Source organism: Eptatretus burgeri, chromosome 6 (assembly GCF_056783735.1).
Source record: "Eptatretus burgeri isolate ZD-2024b chromosome 6, Ebu_testis_v1, whole genome shotgun sequence".
NCBI lineage: Eukaryota > Metazoa > Chordata > Myxini > Myxiniformes > Myxinidae > Eptatretus > Eptatretus burgeri.
The window spans coordinates 48191329-48211328 of record NC_140966.1 but is presented as its reverse complement, the minus strand read 5'-3'; the positions used below and the strand labels follow the sequence as shown (position 1 = coordinate 48211328).

The window sequence follows — 20000 nt, the reverse complement described above, 5'->3', positions numbered from 1 at the left end:
CCATCATGTCCTCACCATCTTCTCCACAACCGCCGTCATCTCCTCACCATCTTCTCCAAAAACGCCATCTCCTCCTTACCATCTTCTCCACAACCACAGTCATCTCCTCACGATCTTCTCCACAACCGCCATCATCTCACCATCTTCACCACGTCCACGTGAAGCCGGTGATCTCAAACACGGCCGCGTTCTGACGTCAAGATCGGATCAAAACAGCGAAAGGGGTGGAGCCAGCCGGGGGTGAAGGGTCGAAGGTGAAGGAGCGAAGCCCCGGAGGCTATAAAGGGCCGCGTTCGCTCGCCGTTAATCAGAACGAACGAACTGGAGCTGGAGAAGGAGCTGGAGCTGGAGAAGGAGCTGGAGCTGGAGAAGGAGCTGGAGAAGGAGCTGGAGAAGGAGCTGGAGTCTGGAAGAGCGCTTGGAGAAGAGCGCTTGGAGAGAGAGCGTTCGAGTTTGCGCTGCGCTGGTTGTGTGGTTCGTTGGACGCCCGTTGGAGAGTTCGGAGGTTGAAGTGCGGGCAGACACTGAGGGTCGCCGAACCAGGACCCAGCGAGTCACCAAGAGGGTGGCCAGGTAGCCCGCTCGGTCTGAGTCCCTTCAGTCATCCCGGCTCCGAGCAAATTATAAAGGCTCACGAGTCCGGTTCTTCCTTTCTTTCTTGGGTTTTGCATGAAAGTCTGTGGCGCCTTGTCCATAAGTAACAAACTGATAAAGTGCATGTACATAATAAATAGACATCGGCTGTAGGTTTTTGCTCGTGTCTTCCCCCCCCCCCCCCATTGCTTGCATGCCTGTGTTGAAATAAATGTTCCCCATTTTTGAATGTTAACCTGGTCGTCGTGTCACTTTCTGCCATAATTGTGTTTGGGATATTAGCTGGCCGATTATAAGCAGATAAAACGTACATCTGGTCCGACGGGGCTTGGCGATATAAAACCGCTCGGCAATCGCAAACGGAACGAGCTGCTTAAGCGGCCCGTTTTCGTGCAGGTCCCGTTGAGGAAAAATTCCCGGCATTTCTGTCCGTGCGAATAATGAAGTACATCGAGAATTCGGCGATCGACCCTGTAGCGCGTGGACAAAAGAGTTGGCTGGTTTGTGGTGTGTTAAAAACACCCGTAGCTGGGTTTCGGCGTTGATCCGGGAGCTGCGACTAGATTGCTCGTTTGGTGGGCGTGCACGGCCGCAATTGAGCTAAAGGCGGTCGCCCGCATGCCGGAAATCAACAACAATATATATCGAAATATATATATATATATATATATATATATATATATATATATATATATATATATATATATATATATATATATATATATATATATATATATATATATATATATATATATATCAGTGTATGTGTGTATGTGTGTATGTGTGTATGTGTGTATGTGTGTATGTGTGTATGTGTGTATGTGTGTATGTGTGTATGTGTGTATGTGTGTATGTGTGTATGTGTGTATGTGTGTATGTGTGTATGTGTGTATGTGTGCGCGCGTGTGCGCGCGTGCGCGTGCGCGCGTGCGCGTGTGCGCGTGTGCGTGTGTGTGTGTCTTTACAGAAATACATTTACCGATTGTGTGTCTAAATAAATCGCTGACAGTGTCACCAGCAAAGCACCCCCACACCATCACACCTCCTCCTCCTCCTCATGCTTCACAGTGAGAGCCACACATGCAGAGATCATCTTTTCACCTTCTCTGCATCTCACACAAGACATGGTGGTTGGAACCAAAAAATCTCAAATTTGGACTCATCAGACCAAAGGACAGATTTTCACCGGTCCAAGTTCATTGCTCGTGTTTCTTGGCCGAAGCAAGTCTCTTCTTCTTATTGGTCTCCTTCAGTAGTGGTTTCTTTGCAGCAATTCGACCATGAAGGCCTGATTCACGCAGTGAAGGCCTGATTAAGGCCTCTGAACAATTGATGTTGAGATGTGTGCTACTTGAAGTCTGCGAAGCATTTACTTGAGCTGCAATCTGAGGTGCAGTTAATTGGCACTTTCTGAGGCTGGTCACTCAAATAAACTTATCCACTGGAGTAGAGGTAACCAGGTCTTCCTTTCCTGTGGCGGTCCTCATGAGAGCAAGTTTCATCATAGCGCTTGTTGGTTTTTGTGACTGGACTTGAAGAAACTTTCAAAATTCTTGAAATTTTCCTGATTGACTGGCCTTCATGTCTCAAAGTAATGATGGACTGTCATTTCTCTTTGCTTAGTTGAGTTGTTCTTGCCATAATATGGACGACAGTACAGACAAAATAATGTTTTTTTTTTTTAAACCAAATAAGACTATTTACTGTATCCCAACCCTACCTCGTTACAACGCAACTGATTGGCTCAAACGCATCAAGAAGGAAAGAAATTTCACAAATTAACTTTTAACAAGGCACACCTGTTCATGGAAAAGCATTCCAGGGGACTACCTTATAAAGCTGGTTGAGAGAATGCCAGGAGTGTGCAAAGCTCTCAAGGTAAAGGGTGGCTACTTTGAAGAATGTAATATACTTTGATTTGTTTTACACTTTTTACGTAACTACATAATTCCATAGTTTTTACGTCTTCACTATTATTCCACAACGTAGAAAAATAATTAAAAAAAAAACGCTTGAATGAGTAGGTGTGCGTGTGTGTGTGCGTGTGCGTGTGCGTGTGCACTTTAAAATTAATAAACAAGATTTTCACAGAGGTAACCCACATTACACAGTCATAAATGTGTTCCTAAACTGTTAGTGCAAATGTACCACAAAAAGTGGTCAACTGGCTTCCCAGTCACAGTTCTTACGTATAGCATTGCATTGGAATTAATTAATAAGAAATACATTTACTGATTGAAGTAACGGCAAACATTCACAATTGGAGAAACATCATGGGAGGCTGTGACCTTCTCTCACCTGTAGGGCGCATCCACGGGCAACCGCCTCATCCGCATTGAGGGTCGTGCTGATCTCCTTGCCAAAGAAACGTGAAATGACTTCCTTCACAATGGGAAGGCGTGTTGCCCCACCCACAACCTCCACGGAATAAACATCGTCAAGCTTTACATCTACAAGTAGCAGGCAATGTGTGCACATGCAAATAGTCAGAACCCCAAAGAATGAAACAATATTCACTTTTAAAATCCAAGAAATGTCCATAATCTTCCTTAATTTTAACTCACCAGCTTGTTGCATGACTTCGACGAGAGGTTTCTTGAGGCGAGGTAACAAATGAGCACACATTTCCTCGAATGTTGCCCTGCAATGAAAGAGTGACTTACACCTGCTGTCAATGCAGAAAACATTATCAATTGGTTGCAAATCTTGCATTGTGTTTGATGAGGACAACTCAGACTCAGTGGTGTAATGATTAGAGCATTGGCACTGAGTCTGGAAGGCTGGTGGGTCAAACTCTGGCCAAGTCATACCAAAGACGAAAAATGGTACATGTTTCTTCCTTGCATGACGCTCAGCATTTAAAAAGGATAAGAGCATGGACAAAAAAACCATTTGTTGGAAATACGAGCACAGGCTTTGATGAGCCGAATGGCCACCTCCTGCATTGAAGTTCCTCATGAAGGAACTAATCTTAATTATTAACTCAAACACCTAAAGATCACAGCTTTCTGCAGTCCTTCATTGTGTGCAAGTCGAGCAGCGTTTCATGGAATTTAATAGAAAAGGTTGCACCGTCTACAGAGCCATGCACATTAGAGATGACATCTGCTACTCAAAAGTTAGTAAACACTAAACACATTTTCAATGCTCAGAAGTATAGATGAAATATTCAGCATTTGTAGGTTGAAAGCAAAAACAAGATCATAAATCCACAGTACCTTGGCAATCAAGGTCATTGTTAATCTCAAGCAAAAAGGGATATGAGACTATTGCAATGTCAGTACACGTGTCTCCATGTTTTTGCTTTAAAAATGGTTCTCTACAACCGCTTTTCTGGATTAAAGGAAAAAGTTTAGACATAATTTTCTCTGAAACCACTAAATGAAAAAAATTTGAAACTTGGCACAAGTCATCAACTCCCTATGGGGTATATAGGGTGTGATAAAGTCATTGGTGAAGTGGCATTCCAGCCATAATTGGTTGAATTGAAATCTTTATCCAAAAAAATGAAAACTTCATATATCTGATCAATGGCCCAATGTGAGTGAAGAATTAAATTGACGACGTTCAGACCACGTGCCAAGAAACTGACATAATAGGGTGCATGGATGATACGACTATATAGCCATAACAGCAGTGTGTTCAGTTAACAATGGTATTTTTGTTCAGAATGAATGCACGAGGCAAGGCTATGCACTCTGTGTGCCATTCCAGTTAGGAAATGGTTTGTTTCTCTGGACCATGTTAGTCACAAACAAACATATAAGATGTGATCATTATTATCCTTGCCCAAAAGGGAGAGGCTATTGTGATCAGTGAGTGAGTGAGCCAGCCTGCACATAGACCATTCATTGTCAGATCAAATGCAATCTATATATACCCTGGTGACAGAACTTGTGAGATTGAGGCAAAAAATTTAGATGTACAACTCAATTGTACAAAATTGCTGCAAGACAAAGAATGTGACTTTTTGTCATTTTCATTGAATACAAACAATTTAAAAAGCAGAATTGAATAAAAAAACTAAAATAATAGTACAAATTATTTATCATTAAAACAATATATTCCAAATGTACAATATCCAACCAACACCCCCCCCCCCATACACACAAAGCAACAAGCCCTCCTTCCCATAGACACACCGACCAACAACTCTCTCTCTCCCCCCCCCCTGCCCCCACAACTTCCAGACACATACACACACACACACCAACTAACCATTTGTGGTTTGGATGTTGCACATTTTTATCACTCCCACCCCAGCCCCTACCCCTAATGGAATTGACTAACTTAATGGGCTCAGTATGCTCCAAAGTTCAGCTGAAATACTGAGGTAAGTCCAATATGCTGAAGCATTTCACAGTATGGATGGATATGATCAGTCAAAATAATCAATTCAACTTTAAAAATGAATAGAACAGTTTTTCCACCAATGACGAGTCAGTTTAGAAACTCTTTCCACCCCAAACATTTCTACTCTCAACATGAGATTTGCTCACATTAATAATCCATTCGCAAATTATCGAAAAGAGTTGCAAGCCACTTTTGGCAATAAGGGGGTGGCGAAGTTATTTTTGGCTGACAGAAGCTGGCAATTAGCTCTGATGAATGTACCATCCTGAGCAGGTCCATTAATGGGTGTGCGCTGCCGCTCACCACAGGGCGAATCCCCCTTAGCTGTGGCTAATATTTTAAACCACCCATTAGCCACTGTGGCGAATCCATGTTTTAGTGGGTTTTTTTTTTTACCAGTTTTAGATGAATTTTGGGTGATTTTTGCACAGAATTCAACCTTCATTGAGACGGCCACCATTTTGTACGTTTTGATTACGGGAATCACGCGTGATTTCGTACAAGCTTCCGGTTCCGGTTTTGGAGCGGCGAGAGGTCTCCTTCGGGGCTCCCTGCTGACGTTCTCAAAGTTAAGTTTCCGGTTGTTATTTGTCCCGTTTTAACTTTAATTTTCTCACCTACATGTTACTGTGTGTTCCTAGTTCGGTTTTGTTTCAAAAATTGTGCTATTTTGTGAGTATTTTTGTCGACGTTCTTACCTGGTGTTTGAGGCCTAAGCCTAGGCTTGAGGCCTACCGGTTCCACTCGGTGTTCCATCGTTTTTTGTTTGTTTGTTTTTTCTCCACATTACCTTCAATTTCTATCCTCCCCATTACCTTCAATTTTCATCCTCCCCACTTTCCAAACATTCCCCATTCTCCCAACTAATCTCTTTCTTATCTCAAAAAAAAAAAAAAAAAAAAAAAAAAAAAAAAAAAAAAAAATTATACCCAACAACAACAACACGCTCACCTTCTCCCGATTCTGCTTCTTCTTCTTCCTCGATTTTTTTTTTTTTTTTTTTTACACTTCCATGACCTAATCTGTTGAACTCTCTCATACATTAATATTAACAACAAAAACGATCTTACAATGCTTCATCTTCCTCTCTCACACATGTGGTACTCTACTGTTTCACAATGCACTACTCTTCTGCTATTTCAACAGACTGCTCTCATTTCGACCTCTCCTTCATTCCTTGCCTAAAAAATCCAACTATTACAGTGCTTCTCTCCATTCTCTGAATTCGCCTTCATTGCATCCATCAAGAATTGTGTTAAATCGCATCTCTGACCTAAAACTTTTAAAAACCACAGTTTGCCATGGATGCTCGCTTTCCATCAACCATTCTTCTTTTCCAACTTCAGTGCCAACTCACCCCCCTCACCCCTCACTCTCACTCTCAAAGCAACCATCCCACTCTTCTCCCTCCAAGCCTCCCTCTCACCTCTCAAAAATTCCCCCCTCACCTTTCTCCCACCTTTCATCCCCCTCACTCTTCCTTCTCCAAGTTTCCCCCTCTCATCCACCAACCTGCCTCCTCCACTGCCCTCTCACCTCCATCTCTTCACTCCACCTCCTCAAATCCTCAACTGCCTTCTTCCTTGTCTCTTGTCCCCCCTCTCCCCGAGCACCACAGAGCCTTTTCTCCTCCTCATTCGGCCCCCTCCCCTCGCTATTCTGCAATACCCCACACTCTTTCAGCAACCCTCCTTACCTCCCTCCCTTGTCCCTTGTCCTACCCTCCACCTCCACCTCCTGCACCCAAAGCCTCCTCCCCTTCCTCTTCATTAAAAATGTGGACCTCAAATATCTGGGGCCTTCGCTCAAACCTTTCAGATCTTTCCATACAGGTTGCCACTGACAAACCAGACATTATCTGCCTAACAGAAACCTTCCTCTCCCAAGACGTGTCTGACTCCCAAGTATCTCTCCCTGGTTACTCCCTCTTACGGTATGACAGACCTGAGCCCCGTCCTGGTGGAGGTGTTGCTCTCTTCATCAAAGACTCTATTCCTCACTCTCCATGCACTGCTCTCACTCCCCCACATCCCCAGGAATACCTCTGGCTTCGGCTTCCCCTCCACTCCCACCTCATGTTCATATGTGTACTGTACCGTCCACCGAACAGTGATGACTCCATCTACACCTCACTATCCGAAAACATGGACCATCTTCTATCTTCTCATCCAAACTCTCTCTTCCTCTTATGTGGTGACTTCAATTGTCATCACGCCAGTTGGCTAGGTGTGGGTACCTCTCTCACCTGCCATGGCACCTCAGCAAAAGCTTTCTGCGACTCATTGGGACTGACTCAATCGGTCAACTTCCCGACCCGGATATCAACCAATGGTACTCCATCTCTTCTGGATCTGATTTTGACAAATTTCCCTGACAATATCTGCTGCTCTTCCTTCGCTCCAATTGGTTCTTCTGACCACGTCCTTGCTAAAGTGGACATCTCTCTGGCTGTTATCAGAGAATCACCTCACCGCCGTCGAGTCTGGCATTTCACTCAAGCCGACTGGCAGGGTCTCCGAGCAGCCATCAAACTTACAGACTGGTCTCCTATCACTACTTTCTCAAACATCAACTCATCCTGGGAATTCTTTCAAAGAAACTTGCTCTCCCTCATGCACAGATTTATCCCCTCTCCTGTTCAGTTGTCTTACCCTTCCCCCCGCCCTTGGTTTACTGAAGCTTGTGGCGAGGCAGTTGTCCTGAAACAACTTGCCTTTGCCTCATGGAAAGCAAACCCAACTGAGGGCAATCTCAGTTCTTTCCACAAAGCTCAGAACAAGTGTGTATCTACCCTCAGGAGAGCCAGAAAACAACATCTTTCTCATCTCAAGTCTGAACTCTCAAACCTCTCTCCCTCCTCAAAATCCTGGTGGCATTTAATCAAATCTGTTTCTGGTGTATGTTCCCCCTCCATCCCCTCCCTTACCTCAAATGGCCGCACTGCTGATTCCACACGTGATAAAGCTGAATGTCTAAACTGTGTTTGCAGCTAAATCTTGTGTCCTAAACCCATCACTATCTCTACCCACTTTACCCAGTCACACCCAACTGTCCCTGGACTCTGTATCCTTTTCTCCTGACAAGGTGGAGAGCTTGCTTTCAAACCTCGAGTCAGATTCTGCAACCGGTCCAGACGGAATCAGCCCACGTGTCCTCAAAGCTTGCTCTTCTGCTCTTGCTCACCCTCTCTCTGTTCTATTCACCCTCTCATTTGCCCAAGGTCATCTGCCATCTGCTTGGAAATCTGCTAACATCACTGCCCTGCATAAAAAAGGTGCAAAAACAGATCCCTGTAACTACAGACCAATCAGCCTTCTCCCAATCATCAGCAAGGTGATGGAATCCATCATCGCTTCAGACATGAAATCCTTCCTCTTCTCCAATGGCTTGATTTCCAATCATCAATTTGGTTTCAGACCAGGTCACTCTACCCTGGATATGCTGCTTCTGCTCTCCCATCAATGGATGGAGGTCCTCAATGCCAGACAGGAAATCTGAGCCGTATCCCTGGACATATCACGTGCTTTTGACACAGTCTGGCACCCTGCACTACTCAAACTCTTCCCATGGTATTCAAGGCCATCTCCACTCATGGCTCGCAGGCTTCCTCTCCTGTCGCAGTCAACGTGTGGCCCTAAATGGAGTTCTTTCATCCCCTCTTCCTGTGCAGGCTGGAGTTCCTCAAGGTAGCGTTCTGGGCCCTGTTCTTTTTCTGGTTTTCATCAATGATCTCTGACTCTCTGGAAAATCCTCTACTTCTCTTTGCCGACAACTCCACCCTCTGCCGTACCATCTGTCATCCCTCAGATCGGCAAGCAGCAGCTTCTTCGCTCACTGCAGATCTGGATAAAATCACAAACTGGTCCAACACGTGGAACATGTCTTTCAATCCAGACAAATCTCACACTATGTCTCTTCGAAAAGACCGTTTACAAACCCCCCCCCATCCACTTTCTCAACAACGCTCTGGAAGAAGTCTTTTCTTTCAAGCTTCTGGGTCTCACTATCTGCCATGACCTTTCCTGGGAAAGTCACATTTCCAACCTTGCCTCAAAAGCCAGTCGCCGACTGGGAATCCTCCGTCGTGCAAAGTCCTTCCTCGGCCCTCTTGAGCTCCTGACCACTTACAAAGCTTTTGTCCGTAGCCTGATGGAGTACTGCTCTCCCCTCTGGGCTGGTGCTCCTGTCTTCCACCTTTCTCGGCCTGCTCTCTCTGCGATTTGTCCCCACCACATTTCCACAGGGCGCTCAAGGTCCGTCAACAACCCCCTTCTGGTAAAACTGCCAAAATCACGAATCACTGCCCATCTTCACTCTTTCATTCCTCTTTTTTCCCGCCTTTGGAATAAACTTCCTCACTCTATTCTTTCCCATTCTTCCCTCCAGGCTTTCAAAACAGCTGTTCACCACCACCTCTTATCTTCCCCCATCCAAATCCTCGATCTTTTCTATCCCCGATAATCCACCCAAGCCCACTTCCTTCAATTCCCCTGCTTTCCTTCCTGAAAGTCCCTGTAATGTCCATCTTCTATTCGCCATGTTCCCCGTCCCATCCCCATCCCTCTCCCTTCCACAGTTCACCTAATGTGTCTGTTCCCCACTGTTTTGTCCCTTCCACTCCCACCCCTCTTGTCTCATGCCTCCTTGCTGCGAGTTGTGTGTTAGCTCTCATACGAGCCTCGACCAAGGTATACAAAAAAAAAAAAAAAAGCTTACATATACTAACTTTAGTAGTTTTAAAGTAGTTTCTAGTAAAAAAAAATAATAATAAAAAAAAAAACAAACAAACAAGCAAAAACGACCGAAATTACGCATGATTCCCATGATTCTAGTCTCAATTTTATTTAAAAAAAAAAAATTTCCCAGAATGATTTGGCGCGACATGCTTCGTTGAGTCAGTGGTTGCCAGGTGAGTTTTGACACAATCAGTAGTAGTACAAGTTTGGTTGAGAGAGTTTGTTTGAATTAGTGAGTTTGATGGGTGACGTTGGTTGGATGAGTGAAGTTGATGGGTGAGATTGGTTGTACGAGCGAGTTTGATGTGTGACATTGGTTTGAAGTGCGAGTTTGATGTGAGATTGGTTGGATGAGTGAGTTTGATGTGAGAGATTGGTTGGATGAGTGAGTTTGATGTGAGAGATTGGTTGGATGAGTAAAGTTGTTGGGTGAGATTGGTTGGATGAGTGAGTTTGACTGGCATGAGGTTGGTCCAATCCTGGTCCACAAGCAATCCCATCCCCCACTACCACCTACTAAAGGCACAATGACCAAACACACACACACACACACACACACACACACACACACACACACACACACACACTCCCCTGATGGTCGTTCATTCAACCAATCTCACACGTCAAACTCACTCATCCAACCAATCTGAACAATCCAACTCACTCATCCAACCAACCTCACACATCCACCCTAAAATTAACTTATTTCATATTGCTAATAAAAAATAAAAATAAAAAAAATAAAAATAAAAAAAACTTTTGAATAAAATATGTGGCTATTTCATTTCTCCTGTGGCTAATCATTCTAAACCTGGATTAGCCACAGTGGCTAATTCTTTTTGAAAGCCAGAGCACACCCAGCATTATTGACATTAAAAACAATAATACTAGAATGACACTCTGTTGCACGCGTAAATACCTCCACCAGGCTGAACGGTTTACTTTTTGTATCCCACCAACAGGTCGGATGAGGATCCAGACCTGAACCAAAATCGAATAGACTTGTTCTTGCCACTGAACTAACTCATCCAGTCTCGTTTTGTCAAAAGTCGATTACGGATTCGGATCTTCATGAAAATGTAATCATTTCATCCTCGCCACACACCCAACCTCTCCATCAAATTTCATCCAAATCCATTCACAACTTTGAGATATCCGCTTCGCACACGCGCGTGCACGCACACAACCTCCATCCACCTTCGGTGGCGGAGGTAATTATGGAGAAATATCAGGACATAGAACTGCAGCGAACTTGGAAAACATCAATATTGTAGAATTGCTTCCAATGGTTCTGGGAGCCAGGAGAGAAACAACAACAAAGAAACATGTCCCAAAACCCAATACTGTACTGTCTATCAAATATGAACAGGAAAAGAAAAGGTGCTCATGAAAACATGAAATGTACTTCATGAAAGGGGGGCAGCTTGGACTTCCAAAACCTGGATGATCCTGAATCCAAGATAAACTTACCTGGGGAATAACTAAAGCAGTGAAATGGTGAGGATGACGAAATAACTATACTACCTCTGGTATTAAAAAAACAAAAACAAAACAAAGGTGTGTTTGTGAATGCATAGTTCACACTCTTTGCTGCGATCCTAATAAGATAAGCAAATAAATATAAAGCATACCTGTTGAGCTTTCCCGACACATCAATATCATTGAAAAAGCACTCGATGTTCATAGGAATGTCAGTGGAGTTCGCACTCATGAGCTTCTTGAGCTTCTCACACTCCTGCAGGAGGCGCATGTAAGAACGTGGACGGGAGCGCGTATCGATACGGTATCGTGTGCAGAATTCCTCACAGAAATGCTTTGTCAGAATCTCATCAAAGTCACGCCCTCCCAGATATGGGTCAAACGCTGTTGCAAGAATCTGTAACATACGGGGACAGAAAAACAAATAAAATAAAATAAAACAAAACAATACTATGTTTCCATTCTATGCAACAAACTTGTGAGACGCCGATGACAAAACCTACTGTACAGAGCACAAGTGGGTAGTCACTATCTCAACGAACCAAAATATGCAATTTTACAGGTAGACCGACTTCCGAACATCCTTTCATACGAACATTATACTTCAGAATAATGTTGAATTCTTTCACATATTCGATCCATTCATATGAACACGGCTTTTTCGAACCTACAGCACCGCACCAAGCCTAAACGCAGGAAATTGGACGCTCGAACGTGGGAAAACGAACAATGCATGGACATCTCACTGAATAGCAGAACGCAGGTATTCATTAATTGTCCCATGATTCATCTGGCTTTTCTTTGGTGGCACCATAATGGACACAAACAACAGGCAAGTATAACTAATGTCATGTGTTAGATAGGGTGATGCAATGGACATCGGATAAAACCTGGAATTTATTTATACACCTTCAAACCTCTTTAAATTTCATTGTATACTTGAGCATTATCGAACATAAATCACCTTTTTAATACTTCTAAGAACCTCCAGTTTTGCAGTACTCACACATGTTCTATAGGGTGGTGTATGTAATAGTGTTACGAATTTGGAAGCGTACTGCACTCAGCATTCAGGTCCTTAGAGAACAGTTATATCGGTAAGTGTGTGTTTATAGTTAGGGCCCCTACCTGTGTCTAACGGGAATTACATGTGTGCGCTGCAGATTTTCGTTTGCAACAAACCTCCTTCACTGCACTTCACACACCGACGCCATTGCCCACGCACGTTCGGCTACGTACGTGGGCGGAGATTTTCATCGCCTCAGACCGGGACTCCGCCCAGGAAGGCAGGGGCGTGCCCCTTGTCCAATCACGCCACAGAGCGATTTTCCCACGGAACGCTGGCCAATGGGGGTTGAGATGGCCACAGAGCGATTTTCCCACAGCACGCCAGCCAATGGGGGTTGAGACGGCCAGAGCGATTTTCCCACGACGCCCTGTCCAATGAGGGTGGAGAGCGCCTCAGACGGCGATTTGCTCATCCTGGAAGAAAAAGGAATACAAGAAACACCAGGCTGGGTAGTGGTGGTGGTGGTGGTAAAAGGGTTGTGGTTGTCGTGGTGGTCATCATCGTGTTGCGGGTTCGAGTCCCACCGAGCTGGATCATCACCTCTGATCTTCTCCTTGGTCTTGGACGAATGGTGCGTGGCCGGTTGGAGAGCGTGGTACCTGGTGCTTGGAGTGGCATTGTGTTGCGAGTTCGAGTACCGCCGAGCCGGATCCTCGAAGAACACACGAGGTGGACAAGTCCAAGCACAGGCTCTGGTCTCAGGCTAACCTGTCCTCGAGCTGGAGGCCTTCAATAAAGACCCAAGGGGTCCGTGTGTGTGTGTGTGTGTGTGTGTGCCCATCTTTCAGTAGCAACTGTACAAGTGCTTTTGCTTGTACATTGACTGCATTTCTTATAGTCGGATAACTTTGCTCTTCTGTGTTCCCCTCCCTGCCTATTGTAAATAAATATCCCATTTGTTGAATGTATCAGCTCGTTTCTGTGTTTCTATCATTGGTTTGCCGCGCTGCGAACGGGAACTCGGAGGCTTCATTGTTGCCGTAATCGTGCAATCGGCCCAGCAGAAATCTTGTACTCTCCGCTCGGGGTACGGCTCGGATCCGGCAGATCCTGCCGAGGGTGAATTTCCCCGGTAGTTTGGACGACGTGGGGATTTAGGTAAATTGAAATTGGCAATCGACCCTATCCCATGTGGTCGACCTATTGGCGATCTTCGGTCCGATAAAGGACCCGTCGGCTCCGGAGTTATCCGGGGTGATGACCTATAAATTCCGGGTGTTCGGTGGAGCTGACTACTGCTCCACTTAGCGGTCATGCTCACCACTGAAACTTGGCCCCACAACAATAGAAGCTCAAGAACAGCCCCTGGGAAGTGGGTGTAGTATCAGGATGAAGAGGAGGCCACAGATATGGCTATGTACAATGACAATTAATGCTGCATTCGATGGTGATCAATACAGCCTCCATTTCCTAAACTGACGCAGTCTTATTACATTGTCAGGGTTATGTACAAGGTGTCCTAAATGAATATACCAAAAAGAATGTTGAATAGTTTTATTGTTATTCAAGATACTGAAACTAATTTGAAATGAATACATGCATTGGACTTCTAAGTTTTAGTTTGTTTTGAACATCGATCATTTTTGGGGTTTTTTCTGTTTCAGGAGAAACCCCATTTTCTGACATGACAAGTCCTCAAGAGAAAGCAACAATTGTGAGATTTGAACATGAATGTGGTTCAATCATTTAAACCCAAAGGAGTTTTCAGCATGACATTAACAATGCAGCACCTGATAGCCACTCCACACGAAGATGGATGGATCAGTTTGAGGTTACAGAATCTGTCCTGAAGGGGAAATCTGCTGGAAGGCCAATAAAGTCAAATGAAAAGGCGACTGCTGGATTGGAGGCATTTACCAACCACACTAAAAGGAGTCTATTAGGAGAGCATCACTTGAGTTAAACATTCTAAAAAGCTCTGTTCATGAAATTCATCATAAAGAATTGAGGTTTAAATGTTATGAAATGGAAACACTTCATAAACTTTTAAAAGAGGATTACAAATTCAGTGTAAATGTTTGTGAGGGATTAATTTAACGGATAGAATTGGACAAACTTTTTCTTCACATCAAATCTCATTTTTAGTGTTGAGACTACATTTCACATATCAAGCAAAGTTAAATCACCACAATTGTAGGATATGGGGAGAAGAAAATCTTCATGATTCATATGAACATGAAAGGGATTCACCTGAAGTAAATGTCTGGTGTGCCATGCCACGTTCTCACATCTATGAACCCTATTTCTTTGATGGACGAACGCACTGTCATCAGCATTTCGGACCCCAACATGCTACGATAATTCTTTATTCTGCAACTCCAAGAAAATCCCAACTTGTTACAAAGAGCCATCTTTCAACAGGATGGAACACCATCTCACTTTGCTCGAATTGTTAAAATGTTTTCAAATCAAACTTTGCCAGATCGTTGGATTGGTCGAGGAGGACCCATGAAATGGCCCGTTCGTTCACCTGACTTAACACCTTTAGATTTTTTATAAAAAGTGAAGTCCACACGAGCAAACAAAGGGACCTTGAATAACTTAAACATCGTATTGTTGATGCTGTGTCATCCATCCATACACCTGTGTTGGAAAATGTTTTCTCAGAATCTGAACGCTGAATTACATCGATTATAGTGAATGATAGACAACATGCAGAAGTGTATTAATTATTAATAATTTGAGAATATCAAAACACCACCATAAAAAAATAAAATAAAACATACAAGTCGAATGCATGTATTCATATCAAATTTATGTCAGCATCTCCAATAAAAACAAGTGAAATCCTTCAATATAGCACGTGTGGTGAAGCAAATGAGTACACTAATGTTAAAATATGCAATTTATGCTTTTTCAGTTGAAAAACAATTAAAAGCGGACTTAATATTTGAAATGTAAAAATGTTATTATTGTGATAAGCATGTATATATATATATATATATATATATATATATATATATATATATATATATATATATATATATATATATATATATATATATATATATATATATATATATATATATATATATATATATATATATATATATATATATATATATATATATACACACATATAACAGAAGGAATGAAATCGTTCGATACAGCGTGGCAGGAGGCCACAAAAGAATGATGGCATAAGAAGAACTTCGCTTTCAGCGTTCGGCGCGAAGTGCGATGGTGGGTGGAAATGACGTCTTTCGGCGCGAAATGAGATGGTGGGTGGAAATGACGTCTTTTGGTCGTTCGTACATGAGAGGGGCGAGTTTCTTACTTTTTTTCCGTCAAGCAATAAATTCAATGGTTTTCACATATATAACACGTTAGTTTCACAAATTTCCATTGAAATACTCTGGTATTTTCATCAATTGTCGCCATTTCGGTCTAGGTTACGCACTGCATCTACCGGACGGCCATCATTGGCTGTCACAGGCACGTGGGGGGGGGGGGGGGACACCAGAGATGTGGTAGACACCGGGGACATTTAAAACTCGGTGCAATTGTATACAGCTCGCACGCTGTAATAAAACTATTCAACATTCATTTTGGGATATCCATTTTCAAACACCCTGTGTAAGACTACTACTTCAGTTGAGCTAAAAACTTCTGGATTGTTTTTGGTTCACGAGTCAGTAAGTGACCACTATATTAGTTATTGGGTATGTGATAAATTTTTTTTTTTGATCGACCCTTATTGTCCGTATGTCTGTCTGTTCGGTCCAGTGCTCCGTTAATACAATGGCGATTTCGATGAAACTTGGTGGGTAGGTTCATACCATGACCGAGTCGTGTGCAAATGAGAACTGTTGCTATGGAGACAACCGTTGCCTAGCAACAGGACTGAAATTTTTGAAAAATCATTAAAAAAAAATTTTTTTTCAAAAATCGGGCAACGAGCGACTGGGCAGTACATTCAGCCATATTGTCAAAATTTTCCAGCCGAATCCTATGAAAACTGTCGGAGAAGATAGACTTTGAATGAACCCTGGTCGAAAACAATTAAAAACCGAAGTTCGTTATATCTCAGAGACTATGAGTCAGATATACATGAAACTGGCATGGTAGGTTTATGGTATGTCCTAGTTATGTGTGAGAAAGAACCGTTGCTATGGACCCCTCCGTTGCCGAGTAACGGCCGAAAAACCTCGAAATGTGGGGGTATTTTAACGAAAAAATCTGCAGCATTAACCCTTGAAGCTAGAATCATGAATTTTTTTGTGCTTAATCCTCAGGTCATTCCCCATCGAACGGGCCCATCGTGTCAGGTTCTATTGGGTAGGCGACTACCCATGTCCGCCTACCGGCTTGTTGGTGTGTCTGTCTGTCTCTGTTCCGAGCATAACTCCGTGGGTTTTGATCCGATCCTGATAAAATTTGTGGGAGGTCTATATCATGATCTAGTTGTTTTCCTGAGAATGGGCGTGCTGCGCCCATTATGGGCGGAGCCGCGCCAAAAAAAAAAAACACGCGTTTTTAGGGGGTTGCCGATTTCAATTTGCATCTTCTCCGAGGGGGTTTGTTGAATCTAGCAGGGGTTTCGGTATTTGGTTAGCCTAATGGCACCTGCATAGCCCCACGGAGCTCGAATTTTCATCCGAAGGTCAAGGTCACGAACTTGGAAAATTGCGAATTTTGACTTAAAAATCCATCTTCTCCGAGGGGGTTTGTCGAATCTGGCAGGGGTTTCGGTATTTGGTGAGCCCAATGGCACCTGCATAGCCCCACAGAGCTCGATTTTTCATTTTCGTCCCAAGGTCAAGGTCACAAGGTCACAAACTTAGAAAATTGCAAATTTTGACATAAAAAATCATACGACCGCCCAAACTTTGAGAGCTCGGATGACAATATTTTTTATGCATAATCTTGAGGTCATTCCCCACATAAAGTCTTGAAACCATTTTGCTCTACCTCAAACACCTTGCCCATTGCTCCCCCTTCAAGTTTGTTTTTGCACTGATTTCATCAAAGCATGGATAATCCGAGGAGTGCGAAATGCCATATAGCCCATATGACGTTATATTGTTCCTGGAATGTTCCAGAGGAAGTTTTGCACCAAAGGTCATAATCCTTGACCTTTGACCTTTAAAGTTCACAAAAGTCAAACTTTCAAAGTTGTGTGAATCGAACCGGGTTTTCGACGAACTAACTCCAATAAGCTATAGCACGTATCCAGTTTCCTTATTTTAATGTCAACATTGTTTAGTGACCTTTAAAGGTTATGCAAAGGTCAAATTTTGAAATCCTTGACCTTTTACCTTTACAGTTCACAAATGTCAAAATTTCAAAGTTATGGGAATCAAACCGGGTTTTCGACTTTCTTCGACGAACAAACTCCAATAACCTATAGCACGTATCCTGTTTCCTTATTTTAATGTCCACAACATTGTTTTGTGACCCTTAAAGGTTATGCAAAGGTCAAATTTTGAAAGTTGTTGAACGAAACCAGGTTTTCGACATTTTACAGCTAATAACCTGTCACCCGTACCACATCATGTTGATCATTTTTATAACTTGGTCAAAAATTATCACATTGTCTCATCCTTGATTTCTGAAGCAATCGACATCGTCAAATACCGCTCGTGAACCATTGCTGTCTCCAGACTTGTTCTTCTTTAAAATCATTATTTTATTGAAATTGAATTCTATACTTGAACACTGCACAGGGTGTCATTTTCTGTGAGCTCTCAAGTTACCTCCGACATGTGATGGACGGAGGTAACATTTTCACCCATCTGCTCGTTTTAGTTTGTGTGCAGGATATCTCAAAAAGCTGTGGACAGATTCATATAAAACTTGGACAGGTTGGGCGTGTGACAAGGACAAATCTATTCGATTTTAGTGAATCTCTGAATCTGGATAAGAGAATTTTTTTTTTTTAACGATTCTTCACCATCAAGAAATGGGGCCAAAAACTATGTAAGGCACGACATTTCAAAAAGTTGTGGACAAGTTAGGACAAAAACTCAATGGATGAGTTGGTTAAGTGACGAGAACAAGCTGATTCTATTTTGGTTCAGATCTGAATCTGGATCCAGCAAATCATTGGGATACAAATCGCAGACGAATCTGCCTGGTGGAGGTATGTGCTCTACCGAGTGCCCGTTCTAGTTACCTCTGCCTAAGGTGAAGGAGGAGGTTATGTTTTCATCCCTCTGTTTGTCTTTGCAGGATATCTCAAAAAGCTGTGGATGGATCCAGATGAAATTTAGTGGGCAGGTTGGGTGTGTGACAAGGACAAACCGATTACATTTTGGTGAAGATCTGGATCCAAATCCGACAAGAATTTAAGCAATTCTTCACCATTGAGATGGGGCTAAACAAATATACAGTGGGGGGAACAAGTATTTGACACTGCCGATTTTGCAGGTTTTCCCACTTACAAAGCACGTAGAGGTCTGTAATTTTTATCATAGGTACACTTCAACTGTGAAAGACGGAATCTAAAACAAAAATCCTGAAAATCACATTGTATGATTTTTAAATAAATAATTTGCATTTTATTGCATGAAATAAGTATTTGATCACCTACCAACCAGTAAGAATTCCGGCTCACAGACCTGTTAGTTTTGTATTTAAGAAGCCCTCCCATTCTCCACTCATTAACTGTATTAACTGCACCTGTTTGAACTCATTATCTGCATAAAAGACAGCTGTCCACACTCAATCAATCAGACTCCAACCTCTCCACAATGGGCAAGACCAGAGAGCTGTCGAAGGACATCAGGGACAAAATTGTAGACTTGCACAAGGCTGGGATGGGCTACAGGACAATAGGCAAGCAGCTTGGTGAGAAGGCAACAACTCTGTTGGCGCAATTATTAGAAAATGGAAGAAGTTCAAGATAACAGTCAATCTCCCTCGGTCTGTGGCTCCATGCAAGATCTCACCTCATGGAGCCTCAATGATTATGAGAAAGGTGAGGGATCAGCCCAGAACTACACGGCAGGACCTGGTCAATAACCTGAAGAGAGCTGGAACCACAGTATCAAAGAAAACCATAAGTAACACACTATGCCATCATGGATTAAAATCCTGCAGCGCAAGCAAGGTCTCTCTGCTCAAGCCAGCACATGTCCAGGCCCGTCTGAAGTTTGCCAATGACCATCTGGATGATCCAGAGGAGGAATGGGAGAAGGTCATGTGGTCTGATGAGACCAAAATAGAGCTTTTTGGTTTAAACTCCACTCGCCGTGTTTGGAGGAAGAAGAAGGATGAGTACAACCCCAAAACACCATCCCAACCGTGAAGCATGGAGGTGGAAACATCATTCTTTGGGGATGATTTTCTGCAAAGGGGACAGGACTACTGCAACGTATTGAGGGAAGGATGGATGGGGCCATGTATCGCGAGATGTTGGCCAACAACCTCCTTCCCTCAACAAGAGCATTGAAGATGGGGCGTGGCTGGGTCTTCCAGCATGACAACGACCCGGAACACACAGCCAGGGCAACTAAGGAGTGGCTCCGTAAGAAGCATCTCAAGGTCCTGGAGTGGCCTCACCAGTTTCCAGACCTAAACCCAATAGAAAATCTTTGGAGGGAGCTGAAAGTCTGTGTTGCCCAGCGACAGCCCCAAAACCTGAAGGATCTGGAGAAGATCTGTTTGGAGGAGTGGGCCAAAATCCCTGCTGCAGTCTGTGCAAACCTGGTTAAGAACTACAGGAAACGTCTGATCTCTGTAATTGCAAACAAAGGTTTCTGTACCAAATATTAAGTTCTGTTTTTCTGATGTATCAAATACTTATTTCATGCAATAAAATGCAAATT

General features: G+C 43.2%; 1 protein-coding gene across 1 annotated transcript in view; it reads right to left on the bottom strand.

Annotated features, from left to right (window-relative positions):
- The window catches only part of LOC147024717 (heat shock 70 kDa protein 4-like), a 106842-nt gene that overhangs the window by 25434 nt on the left and 61408 nt on the right, over positions 1 to 20000 (bottom strand). Inside the window, exons 7-9 of the mRNA XM_085884898.1 lie at positions 11315 to 11559; positions 3159 to 3235; positions 2893 to 3044 (exon numbers count right to left, since the gene is read on the bottom strand). Of these exons, the coding sequence (XP_085741024.1) occupies positions 2893 to 3044; positions 3159 to 3235; positions 11315 to 11559 (474 nt within the window). The remainder of the gene's footprint in view (positions 1 to 2892; positions 3045 to 3158; positions 3236 to 11314; positions 11560 to 20000) is intronic.